This window comes from Gigantopelta aegis, chromosome 12, assembly GCF_016097555.1.
Source record: "Gigantopelta aegis isolate Gae_Host chromosome 12, Gae_host_genome, whole genome shotgun sequence".
NCBI classification, from domain to species: domain Eukaryota; kingdom Metazoa; phylum Mollusca; class Gastropoda; order Neomphalida; family Peltospiridae; genus Gigantopelta; species Gigantopelta aegis.
In genome coordinates this window covers 40,104,478-40,126,581 of record NC_054710.1, presented here as the reverse complement: position 1 = coordinate 40,126,581, position 22,104 = coordinate 40,104,478, and the positions used below count along the sequence as shown (strand labels likewise).

The 22,104-nt window shown below is 36.6% G+C and overlaps 1 protein-coding gene and 1 long non-coding RNA gene across 2 annotated transcripts; one reads left to right on the top strand and one right to left on the bottom strand.

Moving 5' to 3' along the window:
* Positions 1 to 11,101: 11,101 nt before the first annotated feature.
* On the top strand, positions 11,102 to 12,975 carry LOC121385748. Its single transcript, XR_005959578.1, has 4 exons — positions 11,102 to 11,215; positions 11,670 to 11,810; positions 12,168 to 12,300; positions 12,866 to 12,975. It is a non-coding gene; the product is annotated as an uncharacterized LOC121385748 (long non-coding RNA).
* A 1,848-nt stretch (positions 12,976 to 14,823) lies between these two features.
* Positions 14,824 to 17,159, bottom strand: LOC121386038 (protein ALP1-like). The gene is made up of 3 exons (XM_041516836.1): positions 16,664 to 17,159; positions 16,071 to 16,312; positions 14,824 to 15,183 (listed from the first exon to the last, which is right to left on the bottom strand). The coding sequence occupies exons 1-3, from the start codon at positions 17,115 to 17,117 to the stop codon at positions 14,962 to 14,964; spliced, it is 918 nt and encodes a 305-aa protein (XP_041372770.1). The 5' UTR covers positions 17,118 to 17,159; the 3' UTR covers positions 14,824 to 14,961.
* Positions 17,160 to 22,104: the final 4,945 nt, after the last annotated feature.

The window sequence follows — 22,104 nt, the reverse complement described above, 5'->3', positions numbered from 1 at the left end:
AAAAGATAAAGATTGAATTGACGCGTCACTGCGGACTGACTACGCCGTATATGATAAATCCTTATCCCCTTACAACCCCATTGTTCTTGATCGTGCACGCTTGTTAAAGGGACATTCCTGAGTTTGCTGCAATTTTTAAGATGTTATCGACCAACAGACTTTTTAACGATTGTAATTGCATATCAAATATATTTTCTGCATAAAATATTAGTAGCTGTATATTAAACGTGTTTCTGATCGTTATAATATTTGTATCGCCAATTGTCGAAAACCGTATTATTTTACTTCCGGGTAGTTTGTAATGTCTGCGCATATTCTTGTTAAGGAAGTAAACTTTTAACATAATTCCTTTTCATTGCGGGAAACAAAAGTAGGAATAAGTTTTATACACAACAGAATGTATTATTACAGTTAATTTGTACCCTGGAATCTTACTGAATGCAATGCAAATGCATGCCCAAACAGCAACAGGTGCACGACGGAATCCGCACAACCAAACACGTCTGCTAGCATGAATGTACTAGAAGACGAATATCACTTTGTTCTAGTTTGTCCGTTCTACTATACTATAAGAAATAAATATATTAAAACTTATTATTATAATAAACCATCAACTCTGAAATTAACACAACTACTGTCCACCGATAACTCAAGAGAGTTAATTAAACTGTGTAAATACTTGATAACTGCTACCACACATAGAACAGACAACCTTGATTTATGAGTATGTTTTTATTTATGTATTTATTTCATTACTGTATTTTACTATCGACTGTGATAACTTTTAATAGGTCTATCCTGTATACCTCACCATTCCCCGCAATGTGTACAATGTATTATTTTATTGTAAATATGTTTGTATGCCTATAAAATGTATATTTTTTGGCAAATAATAAATTACTGTTGACAAAAAAAGCACTGCCGATTGAATAATGACTGATCACTTCCGGATAGCCGCTTTCAGGTCACGTGACTTTTAGCGGGGGGGGGGGGGGGTGTGTATGGAAGGCCAGATGTGTAAAACGCAACCCTCCGTCCGTATTGTTTTCTTGACCCACCTCCAATAAAAACAGGGTGTGTGGCATAACAAACGGACTGTATATACTGTATTGAAATGTATTACTGTTTTTCATGCATAAAAATCTAGTTTTCCTAACAAAATCACTTAATTCTTCATTTTTCTTATTATTATTCCAGATGCCTCATAAAATTCCTAAATCAACCAAAAAAAACTAAATCCTACACACATGAAAGATTATTAGCAGCATGCAAAGCTGTACAAAATGGTATGACTGCACAAAAAGCTTCCAAATGCTTCGGGATACCAAAACAAACACTAGAGGATAAGAAAAATGAAAAAGTAGTAAAGCCTGATGACATTGGGTCAGGACGTTATGCCGTTATGCCTTATTAGAAGAAAATGATGAAAAAAACGCTTGTTCGCCACATAAATTATTTGCCAACTCTGGGACATGGCTATTCTAGAGCAGAGGTAATTAAATTGGCAGCATATTATGCACAATTCTTGGGCGTTTTGCCACATGACCGTACACTTACAAACGGGTGGTTGACAAAATTCTTTCGCAGATGGCCGGAATTGAAACTATTAAAACCAAGAAGTACAGAATTATATCGAGCCACGTGCGCAACACCTAAGCACTGCGGTCATATTTTTCTGAACTTAAAACAAGTATGGACAAATGTGACTTACACGCAAAGCCTCATTGTATATATAACGTAGATGAGACAGGAGTGAACACGGAGCATAAACCTGGAAAAGTTCTCGCATTGAAGGGCAGCACGCCTGCAGCTATTACTAACTCCAGATCGGCAACAGTCACGGTCATTGCCTGCGGAAATGCGATTGGTACATGCATGCCACCCTTCATAATTTCTAAAGGGAAAAGGAAAACCGGAAATTTTTCAGAAAAATGTACAACTGGAACTGAAGTGCAAATGTCACACACTGGGTGGTCGAACAGTCCCCTGTTTAGGGACTTATTAGAAAATAATTCTTAGAAGTTCAGGATGTGAAACCAGATAAGGAAAAAGTGAAATTTGGAGGAAGCGCTATTACTGAAAGCCCATTGTTTGAAAAAATTAAAACTGTCAAAGTTCAATTCATCAACCGCAAAGCAGACCAGTGAACCAGATGCCGTTCCATCTTGCAGCAAAACAAATAACACACATATCTTCAGACAGTGACGACATTGAAATCACCGATGATGAAACGTGTTGTGTATGTGGTCTTTTTGAACCAGCTGGTTTGAAAAATTAGTCATGCATTCAGTTGGTTAACTGAGCCCAGTGTGACAAGTGCTGCCACTGGGTGCATCTTAAATTCTGTGCTCCACAAAAGGTTGTCAGATGCCACACCAGCTTCTTCTGTCCACATTGCCCACAAGAAAAATAATGACAATAGAAATAAACACCGATGTATATATGTTCAGCTGTTAATCGTTATTCATATTTTCGACGTTACTCTTCTTTGCCTTTTGGGAGTTTGTGACCAACATGACCTGCCATAGTTTTGTGTTGCTGCCATTGCGTTGATAACGTCATAGTACGGTTTTTGATAATGGTTTTAAAATGACATTTTCTTACCACCTGGTGCAATTCTTGATGGAACAGGGATAACATGTGAGTATGTACTTACCTTTTTATACATTTTATTTCTAAAATGAACAAGGTAAACATTAATGTCGTTAAATTGATAGCCTGACATGACTGAGCATGCGCACCAGCCATTTCCTCTTAGTCGTACGGTTTTCGATTAAACGAGGATACTAGGTTAAATCACAGGTGCTTGATTAGCGGATATCAAAATAAATTCTTATTATTTTTTAAATTAAAAAATATTTGCAAAATAAGCTAATAAAAACATCATCTAACCAAAATTTTACCTTTCTGTCACGTATTTGAAAGTGTCTTAATATCGACCCCCGTCTACTATAATAGTTAAGAAAGGTACGACACTCGCCATTTTTCCTATGTTAAACGATATTTCAAATGCTTTGACGGAAGTGACGTCGTATAGTAAAAAGTTTACCAAGAGTTCAGCCCCTTGCATATAAGAAGCCATTCGTCCCTCGTACAGATGCGTAAAGACGTTTTCGTCCCCGTTCTCAATAGAACTGTATTTTACCGATTGAAATATACGTTTTGGGAATAAAACAATAAATAGTAAGATGTTTGTGTGTCATAAAAATAAATAAATTGTAAAAATAAATAAATTGTATCATTTAATATTCAACAAAGATTATTTTTTCTGTTTTGTTGTAATTTTAATACTGCTGTCATTGAAGAAGGCTTACAGAGTACTTAACAATCCAACATTATGACTTGCATTTATATACTGTTTCTCTACATAATATATGTGTGTGTGTGTGTGTGTGTGGATTTATGTATGTAGATGTGGATATATACATGAACTACTCACATTTTTTCATGTATGAGAATTTTTAAGACATTAGTCTTTGAGAGTGGAACACTTGTTTTAGTGTTTGGAGTGGAATACTTGTTTTAGTGATTGGAGTGGAATACTTGTTTTAGCTTTGAGAGTGGAACACTTGTTTTAGTCTTTGGAGTGGAACACTTATTTCAGTCTTGAGAGGGGCGGTGTGCAGGAGGGATGACATGTCCTGTGAATGATCTTCTGGTGGAGAAGCAATTTCCCTTTGGACAATGCGAAGCAATCACGACTTTGCCAAAATTCCCTTTTGACTTTGCCTTGTGCGACGATATGATTTTGATTACAATATATGGTTTTGTCGTTCACATTCTTTGTATACATGTAGGAAAGCCATGTTATTCAAAATATGCTTTAATCATGTGCCTTAAAGACACAAAGGACAAGTGTATATAGCATCAGGATTGGAACTTACAACCCAGTCATCGTTATCGTCCAAACCAATACAGTATCTATGGTACCAAATGGAACAGAAATCACAACAAATCCAATCTGTGGCATCCTTGTACAATTTTGAACATATTCCGCAACAGTCACTAGAGCCTTCAAGTGTTTCGTTGATTTTGGTCATTATTTAGTTTTTTTCACTTTGTTTTTTACCTTTACCTTTTCCTTTTTGTCTTTTGGCAGTTCTTGTTTTTTGTGCAGATTTTCCTGTTTCAGTTGGTTCTTCTTTCCTATTAGAAGAACTAGGGCCAGCAAACACATCTGTATGCTGTAACTGTGTTTGAGTGGACAAGTTAGTTTCAGCGTGAACAACATGTTTCTGTAGTGCAGGCTTATTAGGATCAGAATCTGAACAAGATCGGATTCCATGTTCATCTTCCAGCACAGACGGGTCAACACAGTTTGTCATTTCTTTTAACACTGTTATCAGCTGTTTGCCTAAAACCTGTTTTGAATTTGTGGTTGAACTTGAAATGCCATAAGCTTTTAGTAGTTGCACAAGGTCATTTTTGAGAAAACGATCATAAAATGTTGGATTTGTAGAACCTCAGCTTTTAGTTTCAAATGAGAAATCATTTTAATTTCCGACTTGTCTGATTTAATAAACTTCATGTCCAATTTAACTACTTTTGTTTTCTCCTTTTGCATAACTTTCTTCCTTAAAGCTTTGCCTTTCTCCACTTTGATTGAAATCAAGTAATCCTTTCTGAATTGTGATACAGAAACAGCAAGGAAAAGGTTGATAATTTTGTTGAAAAGAAGTTCAAGATTATGGCATGTATTGGCCAAACTGTCACAAACTTCAGATGTAATAATTTCATCTTCTTTTTCTTCTGGGGCAACATCAGCAGGTGTTCTAATGTACAGATAGGAGTTGGTAAAATATTCCAAAAGTGATACATCTTTTTTAAGTATCGCATGAGCGTAACAATATAAGTATTTTCTATGTTTTGTCAGATTTTTCGTGGACAAGAGAGATCGTGTTTTTTTCTCGAGTATCTCAAAGAATTCAAATATTCTGTCGTGTATGTTTGTTAATCCTTCTGATATATTTTGTTTCCTTGCCGTTTCATTCAAAGTTTCTTCATAAAATGTAATTTCCTGTATTTCTGTAGCAGATACACTCATTTCGTTCAGAATTGCACGGCTTTCTTGAATTTGTTTGACATACTCATCCATCCCTGGAAGAAACAAACTGTTATGCAACCTTCGGGACAGATTGTATTCACATTTGGCCAATACATATCCACCGATATACCGAATTTTCCCTCTTCCTTCTGAAGACAATTCTGATTCCAGAGAGATTTCGCTGTGTGAAATAGGTGGATCTTTTTTTAACAGACTTTGCCTCTTCTTCTAGGTAACGACTTTGAATGCGAAACATAGCACTGGTTAAAAGCTGTTGGACCATAACACCATTACCAAATTTCAAAGTTTCTTCTTTGTATTCCATAGAGTTCAAATACTCATTGAATTTTGTGTAAAAGTCTGTGAAGTGTTTTTGCCTCATAAATCCCTTTTCTTGTGTACAGGAAATGGTGTAAATGTTCCTCACTTTTTCTGCTTGTGTTGTGTACCAATTTTTAACGAGAGTTTTATTCATCATAATGTGGTTCAGCGCCCTTTCACTTTCTTTTTCACGTGGAGTACATTTGAAATCTTCCAGTACATGTTGGAATATTTCTGTTATTTCACTAGTATGACACTGAGATGCATTGGAATAATTGTGCTCTTGCTGACACTGTTCAATTTCGTCGACAAACTGAATGAAATGTTCACTGGAATCCAAATCGTCAAAATCTGAATCGTCGTCAAGATTGTACTCATCAGTAATAGGATGCTCTTGTACTGTTCCTAAACCACAAAATGACCTACAACACTGCAAAGTATGAGTCACATCACCAGTGTCTGATGATTCGTAAAAATCAGACACTTTCTGTGGTTGTTTTCTACAAAGAGAAGGGTTATAGTTTACCACACGTAAACCCTCAGTTGTTTCAGCCCTGCCTACAGCTACACCAATTTGACCTGGTTGACTGGCATTAGTACAGTCCACCTCAACGTATGGCATAGTCATGCCTTGAGACTTGTGGATGGTTATTCCATATGCTAGTCTAATTGGAAATTGGATTCGTCTTGCTAAACAATAATTTCTTATGGGGTCAAACTTTGTGAAAGCCCAACGAGAAAAAACAAACTATCTTGCTATTCCCATCAACCTCAAAACTGACTTGAATGACATCTGTTTCAATAGACATGACTGTTCCAATCAGCCCATTGACCAACTTATCAGTCAGATTTCGCAGCAGCATAACGGGTGCAGTAACTTTTATTCGAAGTATTTTTGGTACAAGCAGCTTGTTTAAAAGATATACATGTCCTTCGTCGTTTGCTTTAAAGACATGAAGTTGAGATTCCACTTTATTCAACTGAATATAGTTAAACAAATCTACATCAATATTTCTAGCAAAAAGTTTAACTATCTTGATATTTTGTGTTTGAATGGGACGGGACAAACTTTGTATATACAAATTGGTTGCATCACTGGGGATTCCCCTTTCTAGCTCATTAACTGCCCTTACTAGGGCTTCATCTTTCTGCCTGTGAATTGTTGTCAGTTTCATAACGTGTGGGAACATGCGAGGGAAAAGTGAACTTTCAAAACAGTAATGACCAAAGTCTCCATATAATTCGTCTTTTATTGGGGGCAGCTGGAAGAAATCTCCACAGAGAATTACTTGTATATCACCAAACGATGAAACTGTTTTGGGGGCTTTGACATGTCTGCAAACGAATTCAACCTGTTCAATAATTCTTTTGCTAACCATGGACACTTCATCAATTATTAACACGTCTGTTGATATTATTCTTTGCTTAGTTTCAACAAAACGTTCATCGGTTTCGATTAACCGAACCAAATCTGGGCTTTTATGTCGCCCATCTTCCAATCCTGCAAATTTGTGTAACGTAATGGCACCCATACCTGTATACTGTCTACATGCAATTCCCGTATAACAGGTTAACGCGACATGTTTCCCTTGTTGTTTCAACAAGTTTATGCATTTTCTAATGGTGTAGGTTTTACCTGTTCCCGCCTGGCCCGTAAGAACTATATTATGACCGGCTAAGATGAGTGAAATAGCAATATTTTGATCTGGATCCATTTTGTTTACTACGATGAAAAACTCCAAATGCAATGTTCGTCCCCAAATCAATCGCTTCAAGACAGTTTGCTCCCTAGTCTACTGTTAGGTTATTGAAACCCAGTTAAAGCTGCATTGTCAATACTAATTGTATTGGTTATTGGTTGGAATAGTATATTTTGAGGTCAGGTCAGGTAATTGGTTTAACGTGCACAATCAGAGCAAGCTGTTGTAGCGCACGCCTATCCTGGGCGCCAGCCTCATCGCCCAAGGCAGATATTTTGAACATGTGTATTGCAATTTATATCTTCCAAAAACTGTACACATAGTGACTTCTTTTGATCAAATGCCATTACACTTTTGACATGTGATTTGAATTTATTATGTGTAGTTTGCTTTTGCTTTGCTTTTGTAAAGGGTGTTTTTGTAGGGTGGAGATATTGTATCCTTAATTTTTGTTATGTCGTTGAAACCTATATTGTCACCAGCTCACGTCAGATCCTCATTGCCGCTTTATTGCCGTGACCACTTGGGCATTCATTTAAAAGGAATACAGAAATGGTTTTATTCTGTTGTTTTACTATCTGACCAGGTGGACAGTATATTTCGGAACCAATTCCACCTGTATTTGATTTTCTTGATATAGATGTTTGTCCCAGGATTACTGTATTCATTGTCCTACAATAAGTCAGGCAAGTCGGATTTGTGTTTGTGCCACTGTGGAGTCCTCTCTGTTGACAAAATACATTCTCAATTACATCACTGTTTATTCTGTTGGGGATTATTGATGCTGTAGAAGATTTTAGTTTCTCATTGCACATTTCATCGAACCCTTGTTTGGTGTGATAGCAGTAAATTTTCTTTTTCTTTTTCAGAAATGCCTTCTTTACATTTTATTTGTTCTTCCCACTAGTGGAACCAGCTGAGAACTGATCTGTTTTCCTGAAGACGATCATCTTTGTAGTCAGATATAGGTCTAGGATCACGGAAATTTCTGACAAGAACCGAGGTTTGACGAAGAAGAGTGATGGTGCTTTCCAGTGTTTTCCCCATTGCTCCTAAAGTTTTTTGGTTGCATTCCATTAGGTGAAGCATGTCCTCGTTGAGGACATTTTCCGCCAAATGGTTTCGCATTTTGGATTGCGAGTTTAAGAAGAAGTGATTATTGGTCAGTTTATTATGTATTTTAAAGGGATTAGTGGTGATATCCCAATGATAGGCATTATACCAATGCTCCCACACAATGTCACATGAATCTATTGAAAGCAACTTTTTATACTTTTTCCCCTTTCCACTTTTACTGATATTATTTCTGATTTTTTTCATGACATGTGAGTAATCCATTATAATGGCTATTTTGGGCATTGTCCTATCAAAAATGTTTTCAAACATCATTGTGTTCATGGTGCCTGATTTTTTTCCTTCGAGGAACATCTTCATGAAATCCCTATTGCATTACTCTGAACCCCAAAATACCCAGCATTTTGACGGTCTTCCAAAACGTGAGGTACATTTCAGAAACACTTACTTGATTTGTGGGAAAGTGTACTACTGGAAATCTAAACCCTGTGTGACCAAGAAAAACAAATTGGATTACATGAGTGGCTAACCGCGCAACTGGCTTTCCCATCAGAATGTTCATATTAATGGATTCTTCGGTGATTTCAGTAAAACCTATTAGTTCATATTCGTCACCTATCCGTCTCATTTGCAGGTCATCTTGTATTGACATTTCGTCAATCATTATCCCACCATCATAGCCCTCTATGCTTACATTCCTAGCCTTTACCTCATTTTTCATCCAGTATAGTAAATCTTTATTTATTCCGTCTTCCTGTTGAAGCCGATTTTTATATCTTTGTATTTGTCCCTGTGAAGGAAGAACCATGAAGCCACTGTTCTTAATATCTTGGTATCCACGAGGAGTGCGGCAGTACAGTGTAAGGCACATTCGTATTAGTTCTTTATTCCATCGCCTACCTAAAGGGTGCCTACTTAAGCACTGGGCTTGCGATTCTAAAAATGTGCTAATTTTGTCTGGGGTAGTATCTATAAGAGTTTGTAAAATCTGTGTCATATCCATGTTATCTTTCGTTGAAAGGTCAATTTCATGAGCGGGGGCCTCTCTGTCGTTGGTTATTTGAGTGCTATTTTGTGCTGTATCTGTCTTTTGTTTAAATAGCAACTTTCTACAGTTTTTGCAAATACTTTGGTGTGATAACAGAGGTAACACGACCATACATTTCTTTGATCTGTATTTAATACAGGCATCTACACTGTTGTCAGACCTACTTTCCTTTATCAATTCTCTAAAATCGACATCACTGCCAGCAGGTTTACTTATGCCCACACATATTTTAAATGCTTTAGCGGTTTCTAAAACTGCACCGATACTTGATTTAGTGAATTGAAAAGTCTCACAAATGTTAACGTCGTTCAGTGGGATGATCTTACCACAAACGACCACCTCCATTTCCCACAGGAATTAAAAGCAACTTCTGTCAGCAGTTTATTGCCATTAACGACTGAACCATTGAAATAGCCCAATTTTATGACTTAATTGGTCTGACTGGTGTAAAATTTAAAATTCTCCACCAACACAATTTTTAATATCCGAAAATAGACAAGTGTCATCACCAGGTATTGCCCATGTTAAGCCAACATATTCTGTAGTTCGTTTACACCAATCGTTTTTATTTCTTTTTTGATTTATAAACACACCTTTGAAAAGTTTTTTCATGCTTTTACCAATCTTTTGGGTACTGTATTTATCTAACAGTCTATTGTGAATTTCTGAGACTTCTATTTTTCCATTTTCACATTGTTTGATGTTTTGCAGTAACCTGTAAATAATTAAAATAATGTAAGTCATTGTTAGTATGTGTATCTGTGTGTGTGTGTGTGGGGGGATTGAGTGTGTCTTTTTGTGTACGTAAACAAAATAAATACTGGACTATTAAAATATCTTATTAAACAAGGGAAAGGATTGTTTAAAGAAACGAGAGGTGGAACCAAAGTGAAGGGGATCAGATCTGTTACCCCCTAAAAATGCAAAGTGCCTATTTTTCCTTATTTGGCAAGCCCTTCTCATCAGTTGGTGCGTATTTTCTTTCGCATTTGGTGACCCCGAAATATTTCCTGGATCTGCCCCTGTAAGATATTATTATATCAGCATGGGAGGGGGTAATCAAATGTATGGAATTCCCCTGTTTTGGTGGGTTGGTATCTTGTGTGTTTGTGTGTGTGTGTGTGTGTGTGTGTGTGTGTGTATATATATATATAAATCAAATGAAGTTTTAAATAAACTTCAATAATTATTATAAGGCGATCAATTCACCGCCCTCCTAAAACTTTTCAGATGAGTGTGCATGAGAGCGAGATTGATCACTCGCTTTTCATGGCAAAGACTGCATGGGTGAAAATAAGGTCAGTCGATAAGCCGTCCAACAATCTAATTTTATTGGGGTCTGGACCGAGTGGCGGATCTAGAAAATCCATGGCGTAGACAGGATTTTGTATTGGGGTGGGGGGGGGGCATAGAGTAGTGGGATGACACCCCTAATTGCCACGCCCCCTGGATCCCCCCTCACGCCACTGGGAGGACCCCAATTACATGAGTCGGAATGCCAGGGGAACTTTGGAGGGGATGAAAATTAATATATAATAAAATTATAACTGTTGCCTCTGGGACTATTATATCGACAGCTACCACCAAATTGTTACACAACTGTTAATGCATTTTAACAACCAAGTGTAAAAAAATAAATAATAAAAAAATAATAATTTTCATTATTTATATTTAAAATAGGCTTTTTAAACCTACTATTCAAATTTGTCATTTTATAATTAATTAAATGAATAAACTACTTATTACCACATTGTCAAATAATTTGTGCTTTACATCTTTTCTTTTGCTGTCAATTTCTTTCAGTTTATATTTCGCGGCAAAACAAATATGCAAGGGGCTGAACTCTTGGTAAACTTTTTACTTATACGACGTCTCTTCCGTCAAAGCATTTGAAATATCGTTTAACATAGGCCTACTTCGGGCGCTCACTTTAGTGACAATGGTTGATCTATACTTCGCGAGAAGTCATACTAGCTCGACCATAATGACGTCACACGGAAACTATAGTCGGACCCTCGTGCTGCTCGGGTTTGTTCAGACGGCAATATGGCGGCTATAGTTGGGTAAGTGAAATTGTAAAGTAGATTTAACGCATGCATGTTCGAAAAGTAATCTACAGTGTCGTTTTTTAGTGATATTAGTATAGAATGTCACACATTAAACTTCATGTTTAAACCTGGGATCAATGAAGAGAAAATAAAAAAAGTTATTTTCGTTTTAAAGTTAATCGACAGCGGTATGTCTATTTTGTGCAAGATTGTACTAATGGCTAGTAATGGGAACCGGTGGCATTTTCTAAATTTGATGAGAATGATAGCGATGTTTTTATTTATTGATGGAATACCTTTTAAAGAACTATTTTTATAAAACAAGAAAAAATGAAAATTTTCTAAGTTTGGGGAAATAACTCCGTTCAGCAACAATTAACAGCTTGTTTAAGGGCTTCGAAACCAATACCACGAGGACTCATTTCCATTTATAGAGAATTATAGAGCATGAGCACACTGACAGCAAAGTGGACTTGCCATTTGTGCCACCAAAAGCCATCAAAGTACAGCATACCAAGCCTTGAGGCCCAGGAAGCTTCCAAAAAGACCCGGATATTTGTGGATGGTGATTTCAGGTAAACTTACTTCTACCTCATAAAGACCTAATACAAACCCATGGAAACTTCACTGTTAATTGTATTGTAATATACATTATGATATTATATTTTATTCAGATATTCTGGATGGCAATTTTGTTCAGTAGATGGTAAAAACATTTATGAACATCTAACTAGTACAATGCTTCAAAATGTGTGATGTTAGAAATATGATTTTCATGATATTAAATTATTAATGCATGTTTTGTTACTTCACCAAGTGAGCGGTGCAACTGGTGTTCGCCACATCTTTGTAGCCTGTAAGTGTAACTGATTGTAATATAAACAAAGCAATTTAAACATTTTATACAATTGTTTTTAAATCTTTTTTTACAGGATTATTTTGAGGTGCAGTGGATGTTCCTTAGCCTTTCATGCCAGCTGTGCACTCTACGAGGTGGAAGTAATATTGACTGAAGAAGATACAGAAGTTCTGTGCGACTATTGTGCTTCCTAATATGGACCAATGGTTTATAATATATTCTTTTGTATTAGACCTAAGGAAAACAAAATTGATTCTCGGGCCCCGGCACATTTTTATTTTAACCACCCAATGCAAACTTTACATTTCCCTCTTTTACATAACATTTGTTGGTGCTTGTTTACATTAAATCATGTAAATCATTTAAGCATGTCGAACAACAACTTTCTAGTCAGTTATATGTCCCAATAAAACAATAAAAAATAATAACGAAACCTGCACTGATTTGAAGAAACAAATTGCCATTGAATCAAATGTATAGCCTTATATCCTTTTAGTTCTAATGAACCATGTATTGAAATATGCAAAAAGTGATTTCACATCCAAACACAAACAATATGTAACACTGTTGCACATGCTGTGTAGTTGATGTGCAATGTTTTGGAAGTATACTCCAATGTGCTGTTTAACGTGTACATACACTACTATATTATTTCACTTTACCCATTGATGGCAGTGCAAATCTGAAAATGGTTAAATTTAATTTCACTATAGTTGTTCCTTTTGGTGATTTGTAAATGGATAGTGATTGTTTTAAATATTATTTTTTCAGTACCAACAAAGAAGCCACCAAAGTGCTGTTGAACATAAACATAAAGGGAGTAAATAAGGAAATTGCCTGCTCGAAGAATGTTGCTGATATTTTGCTGTGTCCAACAACTGGCAAGTTTGATTTAGTTCATTGCATAATCCACAAGCGTAGAGACGTCCAAGGTTGTTGATTGTTGTTAATAATGTAGTATCAAAACCCTATACAAGAGGAAAAGAACAACTGGTCAGTAAATAATCCTACGACATTACCTGTTTTGATATGTCTGATAATAACTTGTGTGTCAAGAATTACTGAGTTCGTGCATCACGTAAACATCATTTTCTAAATACATTTCATACAACAAACAATTGCTGAAAATGTTAACATAGCCAGTAATTTTTCTTGTATATTATTAAGTGTATTTTACATTAATTACAACAGATCCTGCCATTAAAGAAACGCTGATACAGAATCTGTTACAACCAACAACACTACCAGCAAAGATGAAAGATGATCCTCAAAGTTCTCTGCATTTCTGGAAGGAAAATGAAGAGGATCACCTGATAGAGCTTCGACATCAGCGAATGGACGATTTTAATAAAACCAGAAATCATGCGTCACTTTGGAATGATATTGTGAAAGAACTTGAGCGTATCGGTTGCAAGGTAACCTCACAACAATAATCTAACAAATATGGTAGTTTAAAGAAAAAATGGAAGGAAATCATTGACTTGCCTACAGGTTCTGAAGCCCGTTACTTCAGACATAAAGCTGCATTCGACAATCAGTTTGGTATGAAAGCAAGTACGCGACCTAAATATACTGTGGACACTGAGGAAACGAATATTGGAAATGACAAACAACAAAGTGAAAATCATAACGAGCAAACTGCTGCAAAGAAAAAGAAATGTAAGCCAACCAAGCGCAAATCCCAGGAACTGTTTGACTTCCTGACACAACAGCACGATAACTTTAAGGAAGACATGAAAAATATGCACAGTGATAAGATGAGACGCATGGATAGACTGCTTGACTTGTATGAAAGGGAGGTTGATGCTTCATCTACTAAATAAGTTTCCTGTACCGATAATGGCTGTTAATTTACTCTGGCATTTTTTTTGTTCTTTGTTAATGTCATGAGAAATGCTGATACATTATGACAAATAATGAGTGGGATACAGACTAAGAGTTCGTCTGTATTGATATTTTATTACATCTGAAATTAGTTCAATAATTTTATTGCGTTTATGTTCACCCAAAGGTTATTACTATTCACTTGTCTCAGCAGTGACAAAATACATTCCACAAGTTATTATTGGTGTAGAAATACATTTTGTTTGTCTTGAGAATGACATGTTTTAATTTTGGATTTTAATATAGTGCCAAAGGTATTTAAGCATTTTGTTTTGACTTTAATTTTTTTACCAGGAAGGCATTTTGTTTTATGTGGTTTATATCCACACAGAATATCATTTTTAGATATGTTAATGTCAATAATGGAACCAATTCCACAAACGTTATCAGTGGTGTTGATAACTAGTTAGATATTTTCATAGTTCAAGGTGGCAGTACTGTAAACAGTGTTACTGACCAGTTTTTGTAAGTTTGTTTTATCAAATGTGTGACTTAATGTCACTGCATTGAATTAAAAGTTTCAGTTTTGTATGTCACATATTATTTCTTGTTCAGCATTTTAGTGATGATTTAAATGTTGCTATGGTTACATTGCCTTTTATTTGAAGAACAATAACAATATAGTAATTAACATCAAGGATTTTATTTGGAACCACTGCCATATTGAAGACTTTCACTGCATTCATAGGTAACTGTGTAGGCCCTACACTGCATTTACCAGCCGTAGCCTCCTAGCAAGACCGTCATAACCATGTTGATAAATGTTCTGATAGTTATTTGGATGCAGTGGTCCATCAGTTTCGATATATTTGTCTACATCATCCTCACACATGACACATACATTGTGACATATGCATCCAGCAATTATAAATTTACACACTTCCTCTGCGCTGTGAAAGGGGACTTCTCTGAATCGACGAAATCTTCCCTTTAAATGACCAATTGCTCTCTCCACTGTTTGTCTTTGACCAGAAAATTTAGTGTTAAAGCGTTTCTGTCAGATTGCCAACATTTCTAATTGGTGTTATCAGCCAATTTCTCAGTGGATATGCACTGTCAGCAAATATGTGCTGATTGGGACTAAATAACTCGCCAGCTTCTGCTTTATGAAAAAGCGGAGAGTTCCTTAGCACACGGGCGTCATGAGTGCACCCTGGCCAGCCTGTATATGCACTGATGATCGTCATGTTAGGGTCAACTACCACCTGCAGAGAAAAAAAAGAAGAAAAAAAGTCATGTTAGTAAACTAAAGTATCATGGTATCTTCAATAATTGTCTCCATTATAACCCTACATCTTTTGTAGTTTTGGAGAAAAAAACATTTTCTCACCACTGAAATGCACATTTAAAAATTATTTGAATACCTCTGTTATTTGGTTTCTGTCCTTATTTGTGTGCGAGTCATTTTCCAGTGTTGGTTTTTTAAAAGGTTAGATGAAGTTTTAACATTTAAGTTAATATTTAGTTTTAACAATTTGATCCATCAGAATTTATAAATGAAACATCAGTAGTAAAAGTTTGACAAAATGTTGTGTTTGTGAAAATGTTATGAGTGGTAGGCCTACAATCTCTCATAGACAAATAATCAAAGTATCCATATCAACAAATAGTTCATGTCAGTTGTGTTAATTATGCATCTGATAAAAAACAAACCCAAATATGTTAAAAGGCATCTTAATATTTAGCACAATATTTGCTGTGAAACTGACAAATAACATGAAAACCTTGATCTCAACAGAATGCATATATCATAAAGACGTGTACTTGGTGGTGCATTTAACACCTTACTATTTATGTTCATTGGTGGATTAAACTATTTGAAATATTTTTTATTTTTTATTTCATTTACACTAAATGTAACAAACATTGATCATACATGCATATACAAAATCCTTTCTGTAATCGAGGTACATTATAAAAGTGTTCAACACAAAACGAGTGTTTGGGGATTGTGTTAAGAGGCAGAGTTCCCCCAATTGGGCAATCGTGTGATGAAACCTGATGTAATCCACTGACACTTCGTAGTGATCACAGTGGCCTTGTTAAATGGCAAGTGATTATTTTTAACCATTGTAATATAATGAACATGTGCCTGCAGCTGCATGGAAGGAAATCCTTTTCTGTTGTAATAATCCCGGTCACCTCCAATCGGAGCAGAGAGTCTGATGTGAGTACCACCCAGGTATCCAATCACTCCTGGAAAGCCTGATGTCCCGTGAACAGCTTGTGCAATATCTTGTCTTTGTTGCTCATTAGGCCATCGTATTAACTGTAAAGTAATTGAAAGTTTTGTTATTAAAGTCAAGGTACACAGGGCTTTAGATTGCACAAAAGCTAAGGCAATAAAGGATGTGTCCAAATTGAGTACAAACATGCTAACCTCAAAAATGGAATGTTAAGCTGTAATTAACATTAAAAGAACTTGAAATGCATTTTTGAATATTACAGCACTAAAACGACCTTGGTGTGCTAAGAACAGACAAAAAAAAAAGAACTGTTTTGTACAAATTAGTGTGATCTGAAGCCCTGGTACATAAAAAAAAAGTGTATTGTAAACGATACCAACACTACTGTTGACAATATATTTACATGGTAATGTGATGTCATTAAAATGTTACTTTAATGTAACACATTCTCATTTCAATATATGTTTAATTGTTTTGTTGGCTTATATAAATTAATAACAAGGTGTACTCACACGATTCCTCAGGCGTAATATAACATCACACAATTTCTGTACGACACCATGCACAGTGGACATTGAAACGCCAAACACTTGAGAGACCTCCCTCATGGATTCTTGGTTTGCAATGTACCATATGAAAATGGAAAGTTGCTGGTCTGGTGGTAATGGCTCGTTTCCACCAACGTAATTGGAAATTATGTGTGGAGTCACATAATCCAGTAGCTGTTCAAACACATGCCTACTAACCCGGAAGTGTTCTAGAAAATCGGTTTCTGTCATTTCAGCAACGACATCCCTGTATCCTTTGATTCCAGGCACAGAACGAGGTATGTTGCTCAACAAAAGAATTCTACTTCTTATTCTCATCATATAACTTTGATACAGGTCGTCATCCTCCGCTAAAATATCGGAGAATGCAAAATACAAGCGATGAAAGTTAGGAATGTGCGCCATATTGGATGCACCATAGTCATCGGATGTTTGTTTTCGCGTAGAACCGAACCAGACATGCGCAACAGACGTACTAGGTCTAAACTAAAGTTAACGGCCGAAGTAGGCCATAGGAAAAATGGCGAGTGTCGTACCTTTCTTAACTATTATAATAGACGGGGGTCGATATTAAGACTTTCAAATACGTGACAGAAAGGTAAAATTTTGGTTAGATGATGTTTTGTATTGTTTTTATTAGCTTATTTTGCAAATATTTTTTATTTTTTATGGTGGACATTATTGGGGGGGGGGGGGGATTGAACGAGCGTCGAAGGCACAAGGCATTTGTGGGGTCCGGGGGCATGATTCAAAGGTTATTTACCCGTTATTGTAACTCGCCGTTAATTTCGATTCGTTAGGCTCGCTACAACTTTTATATTCAGTCGAGATGTAAAGGTTGGGGGGAGGGGGCCAACTGAGTAGTTAATAGTCTAAAAACTCCCTTTTCTTTAAGTTTCTATAATGCTTGCCCCCATGCTAGCTACGGCCCTTACATGTTGTAAGTTTAATCGTAGAAATATTTCATTACTCGGAAATATTTTACAATGCAGCAAACTCAGGAATGTCCCTTCAAAGGCACACGGACAGCCACTCCCGAGAAAATCCTTTATTGGTGATTTTACTCCCTCTTGCATCGCCACAAAATTTATTTCATCCCTCTTACATCGCCACCGAGGACTGCCACCATCAGAGTAGTTTTATATACTACAGGAAGCGCAGTTCTACCTTTATTCTCTTTGCACTGCATTATTGTTTTACTTCAGAGACAATGCAAGTCAAGCCGCGTGTCTTGGCTGTTCTAGCATTTTATCTTCACCCCTGTATTAAAAACGAGATTTAAGGTTCTAAGATGTTATCGACTAATAAAATATTTCTACGATTAAACTTACATATTAAATATATTTTCTTATTTAGAATATCAGTGTTTGTATATTCAATGTGTTTCTGGTCTTAAAGGGACATTCCTGAGTTTGCTGCATTGTAGGATGTTTCCGACTAATAAAATATTTCTACGATTAAACTTACATATTAAATATATATTCTTGTTTAGAATATCAGTGTCTGTATATTCAATGTGTTTCTGGTCCTCTTAATATTTGTAAGAAGGCCAAACTGGATTTTGTTTTCAAACAATTTCGTACGTACGGGAAAAAAATACAAATTTAGGAAATAAAATGAAATTTAACCTAGTACAAATATCAGAACGACCAGAAACACGTTTAATACAAAGCCACTAATATTTTATGCAGAAAAGGGTATTTGATATGTAATTACAATTGTTAAAAAGTCTCTGTTAATAGTCGATAACATCTTAAAAATTGCAGCAAACTCAGGAATGTCCCTTTAATATTTGTAGGGGGCGTGACGTAAAGTAAAGTAAAGTTTGTTTTATTTAACGACGCCACTAGAGCAAATTGATTTTTTATCTTATCATCGGCTATTGGACGTCAAACATATGGTCATTCTGACACTGTTTTTAGAGAAAACCCGCTGTCGCCACATAGGCTACTCTTTTTACGACAGGCAGCAAGGGATCTTTTATTTGCGCTTCCCACAGGCAGGATAGCACAAACCATGGACTTTGTTGAACCAGTTATGGATCACTGGTCGGTGCAAGTGGTTTGCACCTACCCATTGAGCCTTGCGGAGCACTCACTCAGGGTTTGGAGTCGGTATCTGGATTAAAAATCCCATGCCTCGACTGGGATCCGAACCCAGTACCTACCAGCCTGTAGACCGATGGCCTGCCACGACGCCGGTATGGGGCGTGACGTAGCCCAGTGGTAAAGCGCGGTCGGTTTGGGATCGTCCCCTGTCAGTGGGCCCACTGGGCTATTACTCGCTCCAGCCAAAGGCCGTGGTATGTGCTATCCTGTCTGTGGGATGGTACATATAAAAGATCCCTTGCTGCTAATCGAAAAAGTGTAGCCCATGAAGTGGCGACAGCGGGTTTCCTCTATCAATATATGTGTGGTCCTTAACCATGTCTGACGCCATATAACCGTAAATAAAATGTGTCGAGTTTTTGAGAAGCAACAATTTGATTTTGTCTTCAAATAATTTCGTATGTACGAAAAAACAACATATTTTAGGAAATAAAATGAAATTTAACCTAGTACTAATATTAGAACGATCAGAAACACGTTTTATATACAGCCAATAATATTTTATGCCGACAAATATATTTGATATGTAATTACAATCGTTAAAAAGTCTCTGTTAGTCGATAATTAGCCCGAGTACTCTGACCAAGCTATGTATTTTTTTGGCAATTGCCGACAACCAAAAAGTTGGCAAAGATGTCCGCTCTAATACCACAACAATCCTATGTTTGACGTGAAATACCTTTACATCGATCATTTTCAAGTTGATTGATTAAAAGAAATTCAGATATTAATCACTAATACACACACTACAGAAAGAAACCCGACAGCACCCACATTCGGCAAACTCCGGACAGCAGAATTCTAAGTTCGCCGACCTATATCGTGACGATGCGTCACATGATCGCCCACTCAGCCATTCCGTCTTCCAGGGGCCGTCTCAAAACGACAAGTGCCTGACAATCACCCCAAAAAAGTTTGTTTTGTGTAACGACACCACTACAGCACATTGATTCATTAATAATCGGCTACTGGATGTCAAATATTTGGTAATTTTATCACTGTGTTAGAGAGGAAACCATTAGCCAACTCTTCCATGTTGTAACGTCGCTTGGTATGAGACAGCCTCTGTAACTGTTGCACAAGGCGGAATCGCCTAGTGGGCGATCACGTGATCCGTCACGAAATAGGTCACCGAGCTTTGTAATTCTTGCGACGGAGTGTCACGAAGCGTAGCTGAATGTGGGTGCTGTCGGATTTCTTTCGGTAGTATGTGTATTAGTGATTAAAGGGACATTCCCGAGTTTGCTGCATTGTAAGATGTTTCCGACTAATAAAATATTTCTACGATTAAACTTACATATTAAATACATTTCCTTGTTTAGAATATCAGTGTGTATATTCAATGTATTTTTGGTCTTCTTAATATTTGTAAGAAGCCCAAACTGGATTTTGTCTTCAAATAATTTCGTACGTACGAAAATATCTTTTTTAGGAAATAAAATGAAATTTAACCTAGTACAAATATTAGAATGATCAGAAACACGTTTGATATACAGCCACTAATATTTTATGCAGAAAAATATATTTGATATTTAATTACAATCCTTAAAAAGTCTCTGGTAGTCGATAACATCTTAAAAATTGCGGCAAACTCAGGAATGTCCCATTAATATGTGGATTTTTTTTAATCAGTTAACTCGAAAATGATCGATGTAAAGGTATTTGACGTCAAACATAGGATTGTTGTGGTATTAGAGCAGAAATCTTTGCCAACTTTTTGGTTGTCGGCAATTGCTAAAAAAAATACATAGCTTGGTCTCTGACTGTAATGAGAGCGTATTTATGTCCAAATGTCCGTCTAGCTCTCTTACAGTCAGAGTACTCGGGCTAGTCGATAATATCTTAAAAATTGCAGCAATGTCCCTTTAATCTGCATAGTTTAATGGCAATTTGTAAAGAAATATTTTTATTTATTCTGTTTATTATGTTATTTGAGTTGGTATGGGTTTAAAACTTAAAATACACCAATCAAGGTTTTATCTTTGCAACAAGTGTATGGGCAAAATAGTATATACTACCTTTTCAGTGTACTATGGATTCAACATTAATATGGTTTGAATACATTCTAGTTCACTGAATCATAGCTACTAACACTACCAGATATTTCCCGGCCAAGCGATTTGACAGTTTTTGGGAAGAAAATATATTTGAACCTTGTTCAATTAAAAACGCATTAATCATGCTTCAAATCATCAGATATAAAACTAAAACTTTACTTACAGACTTGACCATCTACCAGGCATAGGTAATACCAGTGGCGGATCCAGAAAATCCATTGGGGGGGGGGGGCGGCAGTGAAATGAGGGGAATGTCAAGTGAAGGTTTGGAAGGGGGATCGTAAAAAAACAAAAATTATAACTATAGCAACATTTAAAGGGGGCCCGGCCCCCCCCCCCCCCCCCCCCCCCCCTAGATCCGCCTCTGAATACCTTGTGTCCTATAATGTTTTGTATTGACCTTTTTAGAAGTGTGATATGTTTTGAATAGATAGCCTCTCGAGAAGGTTTCCACTTTTCTCTTCTGGCAAGGTACCACTCCGATTTGTGTTGATGGTGCGAATACAGATCTCATTATCCTCGAGCTGACCGCATTTAATAAGGCACCTCCGACTTCGACAATCCGTGTTGAATAATCACTTTGCCAAAATGCAGGCCATTGAAGCCGTTTTCCGTTGTCAGTCAGTTTCTTGGTATATATATTTTTTTCTTTTTGGCTTTATTGCCCTTGTTCTCAAATCTAGTCGCTTCTTTGTTCTTGGAATTGGCATACCCAAATGACTGTTTTCGTTCAGGGTGACATACATGCTGTATTTTACATGCTATTGAGCTCAGCCACATACTTTGATCGACTCTTGAACATACGTTCAGTAACTTTTTGTAATGATTGACGATCGACACTGCCTGTTTCGTAAACTTCAAAAGTTGTTGATATTTTTACAGGAATATTTCTTTGCAATACCTGTAATTACTTTTCCTTCCGTCTGCGTCATGTCTTTTCCTTCTTGATTGCAGCCTTTTTGTTTTGGATGCACCTTTGCCCTGTAACGCTGCCCGAATACGATCTTCCATTCGTTTTTCTAACAGTGACTTTCTTGTATTAACTGTTGATGCTGAGTCAAGACTGCTATTCCTTCTTTCTCAGTCTACATTTTTTTTGCAAACGCAGTCTTGCTTCTTTCCTTTGCATCATTTTTGTCTTTGGTGATAGATTTCTCCCTTTAGAGTTTGCGACTTTGGCCTTCAGCATTTATGAAGAGCTTATACTGTGTGGGGTGTAGCCCAGTG

Coding starts and splice junctions, on each gene's coding strand:
- LOC121386038 (XM_041516836.1), bottom strand. CDS start 17,117: ATGGCGCACATTCCTAACTTTCATCGCTTGTATTTTGCATTCTCCGAT. Junction 16,313..16,663: donor GAATCGTGTGAGTACACCTT/GTTATTAATTTA, acceptor TTATTGCCTTAG/CTTTTGTGCAATCTAAAGCC. Junction 15,184..16,070: donor TTCCTTCCATGCAGCTGCAG/GCACATGTTCAT, acceptor TTTTCTCTGCAG/GTGGTAGTTGACCCTAACAT.